The 11,946-nt window shown below is 29.6% G+C and overlaps 1 protein-coding gene across 2 annotated transcripts; it reads left to right on the forward strand.

Moving 5' to 3' along the window:
• Positions 1-306: 306 nt before the first annotated feature.
• LOC105147275 (WD repeat-containing protein 26) lies at positions 307-9,790 on the forward strand. Of its 2 annotated transcripts, none has more exons than XM_087415986.1 (11): positions 307-855; positions 1,205-1,453; positions 2,495-2,654; positions 3,382-3,552; positions 3,728-3,901; positions 6,154-6,342; positions 7,604-7,870; positions 8,236-8,381; positions 8,460-8,668; positions 8,810-8,998; positions 9,121-9,790. In XM_087415986.1, the coding sequence occupies exons 1-11, from the start codon at positions 842-844 to the stop codon at positions 9,174-9,176; spliced, it is 1,824 nt and encodes a 607-aa protein (XP_087272112.1). In that variant the 5' UTR covers positions 307-841; the 3' UTR covers positions 9,177-9,790. The 2 variants fall into 2 exon arrangements, with proteins under 2 accessions (XP_087272112.1, XP_011056471.1); XM_011058169.2 differs by having other exon boundaries at positions 308-855; positions 6,157-6,342.
• The last annotated feature ends 2,156 nt before the right edge of the window (positions 9,791-11,946 follow it).

Here is an 11,946-nt window from a genome sequence, read left to right on the forward strand (position 1 = left end):
ATTGGACGCGTTGAGAGATATCCAATGAAAGCTTTGCTTTTTTTGCACGTGACAATGCAAAACAGAGAGTTCTCATTGGATATCAATAGTCCAGTGTGCAAATAGGCATTATGTCACCAAATGGAAAGCAGCCTATATATATGTGCATTCAGAACGATAACCGCTTGAACCGCTCAGTGAGCTCTTCCATGTAATTGGTACATTCCATTAGATCCTAAAATATAGACCAATCAGATGAAAGAGTTCACTGGAGGCACGGCGAGCGATTGTCGTTCTGAATGCACCCATTGTGCGAGCGGATGTAGTAGGCGCGACTATCGCTAATCTATCCGTAAAGAAGAGTGCGACGTGACGTAAACGACGGATCCAAACAAGTATCAGCTGTGTTGCAGTCATTGTTCTCTGACTCGTATCGGTTTTGGCAGACAGATCCCGTTTCCTTTGACATTCATCATCGAGTCTCGCGGAAACGGCGAGAATAGCGACGGTGAACTAGTCCGCGGCAAAGGAAGGACACGCGAGGAAGTGCGAACACTTTTAAGATCCAACGCGACAAGTGGTGAAGAGAGAAAAAACGGGGAGAAAGGCTCTTTTTTTCGTACCTCACGCAATCGTGGCTGCGCTTCTATCCTGGCCCCAGTCTCAGTCCGTGTCACTATTCGCCAACGGTTATCCCGTGGGACAATAATAGTGTGAAAAACGGGGCGGTACGCGCATAAGCCTGGCCTCGAGCAGCGAGTCGGACGACGGTGGACTCGCTCCGCCACCGCGCAAAAGGTCCCGTAGTTCTGTACCGACTACCCTAAGACCAGCGGACGAGCACCACTCCTCCAGTCCGGACATGGATAATTATCGGTAATCTGTCATTTTTTTCACCACTTTTCCGTATAAGCACGTCAAAGTCCAATTTAAATAAAGTAAAAATTCGGGAGTACCCACATATTTTTATATGTTCCTTTTTTTTTTAATTTTCTTTCCAGAACTCTTTTTAATATAATTTTTTAAATATAAGATTAGTGCTGAATTATACTTTTTCTTTTGTTAACATTTGCAATTTATGGTGATTTTTATATAAATCTCAGAATTATAGAAAATTTTGAGAAAATTTAATTTCAAATTCTATAAAAATAAGATATACTAATTGATATGCCCTCAAGTGAATGACAGTAATATACTAATATTGCCATTGTGGGTAACATTCCAGTATGCATGACAGCGTAATGCAACAGCAGGCCTCAAACGGTGGTGTATCTTCTGGGCTGCAACAAAATGGAGCTAAGGCAGATTCTGGTGGGCCTCATGCTAATGGCAATCTATTACCAGAATCAGATAATGACATTAATGGTGTCAATGGAGACATAAATCAGAGTTTGGGACCACCAAAAATAATGGATCAAACTAATCAAGATATTGTGAGACTTATTGGACAACATTTAAAGACAGTTGGTTTGGAGTATGTAACTTATAATTAATTCTCACTATTTTCAGATCATCAGTTAAAAGACTTTAGTCTAAAAGTAAAAAAGTCGTTTATTCTCATTTTTAAATATTTGTCTTTTTATAGCATAAATTACAAATGCGCATGCATATACATGTATGTGTACGCGTATGTGCATGTATATATGTATGCACGCTCTTTATGCAATTATCATTTTACCAAAATAACATTAAATAATCAATTTTTCATTCTTATTAATTCAAATTTATCAAGAAAATATTATCAAAAAATTATATGAACTGTATTTGTATGATAGAAAATAATTCTAGTATATTTTAGAGATACAGATACATATCTGTCAGGTATATATATTTATATTTTATAATATTGGATAACTTAAGAGAGTATTAAAATATTTTTACCTTTCATATAAGTATAGATGATTTAAATAAAATCATAATTATATCCTCAAATTACTTTAATGATGAGAATTAACAAATTGTGTGTGTGTGTGTGTGTGTGTGTGTGTGTGTGTGCGCGCGCACAGAATGTTTAATAAAAACCGTAACAAAACTTAAAAATAAATTCCTTCGTTTTGAGACGAAAATTCTAATACCAAAATATCGAGGCTTTAATATTTTTTGAATTATAAGCATTTAAAGTTATCGAATCATACTGACTAAAGTTCGTGCGTTCAGATAAAACGGAAAATCCACGCATCTAAGTGCACGAACTGTAGGTGGTATTCGCTAACTTTAAGAGTTTATAATTCAAAAACTATTATATCCTTGACACTTTGGTGTTAGAATTTTCGTCTCAATATGATCTCAGAAATCTATCCTTAAAGGTTGTTATGATCTTTACTGAACATTCTGTATATTATTGTTCAATAACTTTGGCAGGTACAAATATTTATATTTATTTTAGTGTAAATACTCGTGTCTGTACATTGATTAATACACATTTTTAAAAGATCTTATATAAATTTTTAATAAGATTAAATATGAAGATCGTAATTTATGATTAATAGCGAGTAACAAAAGATATTATTTTTAGTCGGACAGCAGATTTGCTTATGCAAGAATCAGGCTGTCGTCTAGATCATCCCACTGCTGCAAAATTTAGGCAGCATGTTATGGATGGTGATTGGAACAAAGCAGATCATACCCTCAATGAACTGAAGTCTTTTTTAGATAGTGCAAACCAGAGTTTAGTGGTAAATCTTTTTTCTCATATAATTGATGATTGTTCTTATAGATTGTATATAAATTTTGTTACGTATCCTTTTTATTATTTTTATATTATATAATGTATAATAAATATATTAATCTTTTATTATATATTTTTTATTAGTTTTTTTTGTTATATGTATACATATATTTATCATATACAAGATAAAAATATATACATTTTTTGCCATGTGTATGTATATGTGTGAAATGTTCGCATGCGCGCGCGCATATGTGTGTGGATTATCTAAGGTAACTGGTAGTGAAAATTATATTTGTATAGCTTGACATTTAAATTAACAATCAGATGTAAACATAGACATTGCTCAAATACGATAAAATGTAAACAATTTGATGGCAATTTAATGAAGAGTCACTACAAAACTATATTACTTTAAAAGATTTATTAGTACAATAAAATGCTCTTTAAAAAAATGGAAATATTTTTAAATTTCAATTAATATATAAATATAAAGATTTGTTTCCCCTAACAAAGTCACAAAATTTTTTGCATATATACATACACACAAATACTGTTGAAATATAAATATAAGAAGTATAATATATGAAGTATAAATATTTATAAATACTTAAATATTAAATAATGATAAGAAGAAGGATAATGCAATTTTAAAAAGCTAAGAAGATTTGCAGACAAACTTTTAGTAAAACATTTGATTGACAATTCAATCAATATCTTTTTCTTATCCGTAGGAGATGAAATTCTTATTGCTAGAACAAAAATATTTAGAATATTTAGAAGAAGGTATGGTGTTTGATGCGTTACATGTACTGCGCAATGAGCTTACACCTTTGGGGCATAATACCGGTCGTATTCACCAGTTATCTTTATTTATGATGTGCAGTGGACGAGATGAATTACAGGTACTCCATATATTTGATTTAAATAATGAACACAGATTTCGTATGGTATTTTATTGATTTAGGTCGTGTACTAATAAGTTCCTACAACAACTGAAGCTTTCTTATTCTTAAAATATAGTTGAAACTAATTTATAACTGAAAATTTGGTCACTAGCAAATGGACACTTGTTGACAGACACGCGCAAGTTGGGATGGCAAAGGATCAGCCTCCAGGGCTGCACTTATGGACAGACTGCAAAGATTTCTGCCACCCTCCATTATGTTACCGCCACGCAGACTTCATTCTTTACTTTGTCAAGCTGTGGAAATGCAAAATCAACTCTGCACGTACCATGTAACGCATTCGCAGGTATATGTTAATGAATTAATGAATTAAATTGCGATTTGAATCGCAAACTATGCTCTATTTCTTGTAATATTACTTTTTATTTTTATATTTTGTAACTAAGAAAATAGAGCTAGAGAATGCAGTTTGTTTTGTAACTATCTTGCCGAGAATTTCTTTCAATTTTTTTATGTGTGCGTGCTTGTGTGTATACACAAAATGTCCCAGAAAGAGTGCGATTCCTTTTACTAGCAGATTTTGTGAAATATTCTAAGACGAAATCTTATACGAAAATATCGAGATTACAATATTTTTTAAATTATAAATGATTAAAGTTCATCAATTGTAGCATCTGAAATTCGCGCATTCAGTTAGGGCACATCGCGCGCGTAATAGCGAAAGTGCCTTTGTACATTAACTCGCTTTCAAATATTGACATAATTAATACGCTTATTGATGAATCTAACTGCCGAAATTTCCATTTTAAAGCGTTTTAATGATATTATAGTGTGACTACTTTCTATGCCGAAAATCCCAGGGTTCAAATCCACCCAGAATACAAACGTTTGATTTGATTGCCATTCCTCGGAAGACAATGGCAAACTACCGAGAGTATATTTGCCACTGCCATTCGGAGCCGGTGGTGTTAAAAACTGTCGCTCTCATATATCAGTAGATATATCAGTAGATGTATCGATTCCCTAGGTTGGGGATTCGACATTAAATTAACAACCTAATTCCGGAAAAATTATTGTTTCGGAATCTCATCTCCAGAGAAAATCGAGTTCGATTTGGACCGTAATGCCATTGAATGGAATGATGTTATAGTTAATAGCGCTTTAAAACAGCAATGTTATAACGATTATGTAGAGTTCTTCTACATTGGTAATTCAATTTTAATGTAATTATACATAATAAATTGTTGATACATATCTATTCAGCAATTGCAACACAATATCAAAAGATAAGAGAAATAGTATTAATTGCATAAGCTATGTGAAAAAAATATATTCGCAAAATTCATAAAATTAAGTATATCATTCTTTCAAAAATAAGATATTCTTCGATTTCTTGAATATTTTATTTAGATAAAGAAATAGATAGTTAAAAGTAATGTATACCTTTTTCACGGTTGGTCAGGAATTGTTTTATTTTTACATTTCCTTATGTTCGAAAAATCGAAAATTATTATAATGATCTTACACTCAAGAAAAAAATTGGTACATTGAAATAAAGTTAATAAAGTCTTTATTCACATCGTTACGGAAATTATTAATAATTTTTAAATATTGAAGCATAACTGATAGCAATTTCATAACGACGTGAATAAAAGATTTTATTCTTTATGTTTCCTTCATGTTTATATGGAAAATTGATTGCTTCACGTGATTCTGCAGCCCAAAAATTATAAAAAAACATACACATTTCACTTTCTGGTTGGGAGCAAAAATCGACGACTTTTATCCGTTCTCCTTAAAGCCTGTTCTACAATATGCTTTTTGTTTCCTGTTTCTTGCATTTTGCTATTTTTTACATCTTGTCTTTTTGCTTCTTATCCGGTTTTTTTGTTTTATATCGCCCGAGATAAAAGTTAATGAACTTCAAAAGAAACAAGAAATAGCAAAAAATACAATTGTCGATAAAATGGTTGCAAAGGAGAAAAAAGGTAAAAAACAAGAAATAGGAAACAAAGAGCACATTATAGAATAGATTTTAGGAGAACAAAATATGATGCATGTAACACATTTTTTTGTATCATGTGTTTTTTATGAAATATATATGCAATTTCATCGATATCTTTTGTTTAAAAGTATTGTGTTATGTAAAAAAAGCAGCGAATTTTCTTCTATAACATTTCTTTTAATTATTCTGCATGTTAAAGTAAGCATATTAAGATAATTTATCTCTTGTTAAAGTTCTGTTAGTTATTAAAAAATAAATATTTTACTTCAATTTTGATATTTTGAGATATAAAATATCTTATGGAACATTTATTTTTTGATTGTATATATTCTTTTATAACTGCGAAATTTTTGCTATAAAACATGCAAAAAATTTTTTTTATAAAATCTCTCATTTTTCAAAGTTGTAAATGTTGTACATATGACTTTTAAATTGAGATTCTGTGCAATATAAAGACGTCTGTGAAAGCAGATTTATTTTATTGTTATTATTATTATACATATAACGAATAAGTTTATGTGTTTTTATTGCTAAAATTATTTTCGATAATATTTCATGCAATGTTTCATAATGAAATGATTTTTCTTGGAAAGCAGACAAATCTAGAAAATGTCTCTCTACTTGTGGATCATAATTGTGGTGAGGATCAATTTCCGTGCTATACCATACAGATACTCAACGATCACTGCGACGAAGTTTGGTATTGCAAATTTTCACCTGATGGTCTCAAGCTCGCCACAGGTGGTAAAGATATGACTGTAATTATATGGGATGTAGATCCAGTGAGTATACATACATAATACTGCGCATTAACAGTATGTGTACATCATATTCTCTTGAATAAAGAAATTTTTTGTAGATTTTTTGATCAACTTTGACAAACTTAAATATTTAAATTTTTTTGAATAAATGATTGAAAACAAAAGATGTTCTAAGAATAAATACAAAATATAAATAAAAAAAAATAGACGAATAATAAACTACTTCGAGCCATTTTTAGGCTCATACATACAAGTTTTTGTTGTAATAAACAAATTTGTTACTATCGATTCCAATTCTTTAATCCCAACAATTCGCTGCAAAGTTTATCAGTATACATTGTTTCATAATTTATTATAATACATTATAATATTATTCAACTTCCTAGCTATAGAAAATAACAAATAAATCCATTTTTTTTTAATGAATATAAGTATTTTTTTTTAAGCAATGTATTTATTAAATAAGGCCCACTTATGTAATTATTATTATGACTTGACATGATTGTTATTTGTTTATTATGTGTGGCATATACTAGAGAATAATGATTTTTATATAATAATGCTGTTATCTTTTAAGAAGTTAAAATTGCATTTAAATTGCTAGAAATTTCCAAAGTATTAGAGTTACTTACAGACAAAATTAATAATAATTGTAATGTTTGAGAGTAGAGTAAGTCCTAAGGAATTTCCTTTTTGTAATTAGTAATTATTTTAAAACTGATTTAGAAAGATAATATTTATTTTCTTTATTATTTTTAATTTATTTTTTATTTGAGTTTTATTATATTCATGCGTATAGTAATATCAGAGTTAAAAAAAATGTTTTTTTCGTCCATTTACAAATATTCTATATAAACAATATATTTTATTTTTGTGAGTAAATGAAAGAAAGATTTGATTCTCATTTAGTTTATTTCAATATCCCCATAAATAGAATTAAAAAAAAATGAAATTAATTAGGTCAGTCTTCGGCTCAGGTACCTTATTCATTATTTGTTAGACAATTTCAAGATTTTGATTTCACTTTGATAGAAATTTGAGATTCAGTTGATACATAATAATATATAAAAATATATAATGAAAATTGAAAAATTGTAATAAATAATGATCTCTTTCAAAATTTTTGCTTAAAAAAACTATAATTTAAAAATTTGCAATTTGAAACGAGTGCGCTTAGTAGCAAATAGCTTATATAGGTTTGTTTCTTAATATATAGGTATATTTATATATGTATAATATATATGAATATATGTATAATTAATAAACTCTTGTTTAAATGTAGGAAACACTAAAAGTGACGCATAGGAAAACACTTGAAGGTCATTCATATGGTGTAGGAGTAATTGCTTGGAGCCCTGATAGCAATTATCTACTTGTTTGCGGTCCTGAAGATTGCCCAGAACTGTGGCTTTGGAGTATCGATACACCTGATTGCGAATTACGCGTAAAATTGACACAAAGCACGGATGACTCGCTAACAGCCTGTGCCTGGCATCGTGATTCGAATAAATTTGTGACGGGAGGAATTCGTGGTCAATTTTATCAATGCGTACGTTAATTTCGAAATAAATAAAATTTATAATATTAATATTATGGAACATAAAACTACTTTTTGAAAATTCTCAATCAGTAAAATATTAATTCTTTACAATTACAAAATATTGTCCAAAATTTCCAATCACTACAAAATAACAATGTCATTGAACAACGAAGTATAATATGTTTCAATTATTTAGTTAGAAATTTGATTTATCTTGAAAGTTGTAATCCTCCCTTACTAGATGTATACATACAACAACATTTACAGCCGAATAGTTAAGAAGAAAGATTTAAAAAGTTTATTAAACATATCTAACATTCTTTTTCAATGTATTAAATTCTAATTGAATACATTGTAAATATAAAAACATTCAGGATATGGACGGTAATGTTTCTGATTCATGGGAAGGAGTAAGAGTAAAATGTCTGTGGTGCCGCAGTGACGGGAGGACTGTTCTAGCGTCTGATACACATCACAGAATTCGCAGCTATACTTTCGACGACTTAGGCGATGCCACTATGTATGATTTATAATTACTGATAACCTGTATTATTTTGTGAACAAAATTTTTTAGAGATATTTCTGTGCATCATTACAGATTACAAGAGGAACATCCCATTATGTCATTTAGCGTAGACAGAACAGATCGACTCGTATTACTTAATGTGGCAAATCAAGGTATGCATCTTTGGGATTTAGAAGATAAATGCCTTATAAGGCGTTTTCGAGGCGTCACTCAAGGACATTTTACTATCCATAGCTGTTTCGGAGGAGTTAATCAAGATTTTATTGCCTCTGGCAGTGAAGGTTTGTCATATGTAAAAATAAGATATATTTTTATACATTACATCATTATATACTGTTTAGTTTTCTTTAAAGAAAAGTAATTATACAACATGACTAATAATTATGAACAAATATAATTGTTTTTTTCCTATTTTATTACAGACAATAAAGTGTATGTATGGCATATCAAAAGAGAACTGCCTATAGCGATTCTCACTGGACACAGTAGGTTAGTCAGTTGTGTGTCATGGAATCCTGTGTATCATCAAATGATGGCTTCTGTATCGGATGATTTTACGGTGAGGATATGGGGTCCAAGAACATATTTAGATGCAGAAAATGATAAAACAAGTAAGTTTTTATATAAAATTAAGATACACTTTATTCATGTATGAAAGAATTGCTCTAATGTACCATATTAACATACTATCTTTCGCATTTCTTTCTTTTTCACATATTTCTTATTCTTTCAGTTTCGCTTGAAACCAACTCTGTAAATAGCAGCGGTTGGCATGAGATGGTATCGTAGCGAATTACAGTTCTCAGTGTTCCCATGACCTCATGGTGTTCAAAAGACTGTCATGCAGACATTTGACTGTCGTACTGTCCTGTTGATTGTCATACTTGACATTTTACTGCCTTTTGTAGCAGTTGCTCTTCTATACCTCTTGTCGATCTTAATCATCCACTGTGTACACACACACATACACACACAGAGGTAACAAGAGGAATGTATATGTTTAGCAACAACTGCTAAATTGCCTGCAATTATTAAAACCAAAATCAACCATTGTGCGTAATTATCACATTTGTGTATTCTTTTTTTATAGTACCTTTAAATATTTTACATGCATTCATATATATGGCAGCTGTTGTGTTATCTTAAAAATTTGAATGATTTAACGTCGGAGCTAATAATCGAAAATATGTGACGCAGCATAATACGATATAAAGTAGGTCATATGGCAGAGTAGAAAACCAAGAAAATTCCGTCTTAGGATTGTGTAAAGATAAAATTATATAAACAAGAATATGGAATGCATCCATGTATTGGGACAGTATCGTAGAAACACTATGTTTTGACAGGAATTTTGTCAAATTTGACTATAATTGTATCAATAAATATTGTATATAACAGTTTCAGATCTAGAGTTTTATTCTAAGTGGTTTATTGATTAATGACTCAAATATTATCTTTGATATGTGATGTCGTAATTTTTGTCTTTTATTGAGAATAAATATTTAATTTTCAAATATTGTGATCTCACAAGGGATTATTGAACTTTGTAGATTGGAATAAAAATTCGAAAATATTTGATGGAGAAGCGATCTTGTTGCGTTCACAGCAGCACACCAAACTGTAGAAATAAAAAGCGATATTTGTCTTGAAGTGGCTTTATTGTTTAGACTTTTATAAAAGAATAATTATATATTAATTTTTAGTTAGAATCATAATTACGATTGCAAGTGCATGAGTGCAAGAAAAGTTATCCAGTCCATGTATATCATTAGACTGTAACTTTACAGTAAAGTATCTAACATAAATTATGAAAATGTTTTTAAGTGAAAAACTTATTTATTTACATGTGTTTACACTATCTGAAATGATAAACATAGGTAATATCGGAAAAATATAAGTATTGAACTCGTCTTATTAATTGCCATGTACTAAAAGATGTTTTTCCATTATTTTTATTATATTCAATAATTATATAATATAGAAACATAAAATAGTATTATATAGGTGTTTCTCCATATAGTACTAAAATTGCTACAGCAATTTCAGCATGTGAAAACTAGTCGAATAAATATGAAAATGTCTAATAAATATATGTCTGATTGCGAACTGGAATTTTTTGAAATTACGGGATATCGAAATAAGAAAACATGAATCGTAACAGAGAAAATAATCAAAGTTGATTGGTCGTCCTTGTCTAATCCACGTAATAGTATGGAAGAGAACCACAAAAACGTGAACATTACCTTACGAGGTTTTGTACATAAAAAAGGCCAGGTATCTACACTCAGGTTTCTCTCTGATTGTAATAAACGTTGTTTAATGCTCGTTATTTTATTTAATGCTTTACAAAGGATGCTCAAAAATTCTTTCATTGACTTCGACACACTTTTTAGTACGAATTAATAAATTGTTTGGGACTTTTTGAAAAATATTTGGAGTTTCACGGATGATATCAGTAGCATCAAATATTTCTGGCACAATTGTTCTGAATTCTCAATTTCATTCATTTCATTTTGGAGACGAATAAAAGATCTACTAGTCTATCAGAATAAGAGTCAGGAATTAGAACAATAAAATAAAGGACTCTGAACAATATTTACTTCGGTTTATGTTTTCTTATTTAATACTCCGTAATTCTAAAATTTTTTAGAATTGGACATGTCTATTAGGCATATCACATTTTCGACTTGTTTTCACGTGTTGAAGCCGCTGTAGCAGTTTTGAACTTTGTAGAAGGATACACTCTGTATGTTTCATAATACATATATATTATATTTCGTAAACGTATAACGTAATAATATTTTAATTGCATAGTGATAATATTTTAATAATTGATGATATAATATTGAATAAAATTAGTAGATTCGTTTTCTTATCATTGTTTACTTGTTTACGAAAATAATTTATAAAAGTTATGTGGCAAGAGAAAACTACACAAAAAAGTATATTAATAAAATAATCATTTTTTTTAATTCGATAATAATTAGTTTTTTAAGTTATAATGAATATGATTGAAATACAATAGCAATTAACGGGATGAGTATATACAAAAAATATTTAATTTCTTTTATTCTCTGAAATAAACGAGAACGAGAAGTCTGAGACTATCAAGAGATGTAGGGTATACCTGTATATGTAAACATGTATAAATATCTTTGCAACATGTATTACTATTAAACATATTTACACACAAAATAAACTTCTATAGTTAATGATCTTAATGTTAATAGCAAGTAACGTAATATTAATCACTATTATTATTTGCATTTACCTCTGGTGCCTTAGCACTTTATAATCTAATCAAATTTACAATTTCTTGCGTAATTGAAAACTTCATTATTTAATTTTTAATTTAATAGACTGTGTAGATCTGTACATGGTAATATGGTAACAAGCTATATAACTCCAAACAATCTCTAAGAATATCCTACAAATCTCATTCGCATATACATAGATCCAAGTTTTAATTTTCTTTTATTATTCTTATATAGTAATCTAATACATAATTTTAATTAGATATATGAGCATTTCTGCGTAATATCAAATATCGAATTATCGT

This window comes from Acromyrmex echinatior, chromosome 19, assembly GCF_024713525.1.
Source record: "Acromyrmex echinatior isolate Ae372 chromosome 19, ASM2471352v2, whole genome shotgun sequence".
Lineage (NCBI taxonomy): Eukaryota > Metazoa > Arthropoda > Insecta > Hymenoptera > Formicidae > Acromyrmex > Acromyrmex echinatior.

What these genes read in the sequence shown, in the direction of transcription:
- LOC105147275 (XM_087415986.1), top strand. An exon ending in TTATATGGGATGTAGATCCA is followed by an intron (nt 6,343 to 7,603) that starts GTGAGTATACAT and finishes GTTTAAATGTAG; the next exon opens with GAAACACTAAAAGTGACGCA. An exon ending in GACTTAGGCGATGCCACTAT is followed by an intron (nt 8,382 to 8,459) that starts GTATGATTTATA and finishes GCATCATTACAG; the next exon opens with ATTACAAGAGGAACATCCCA.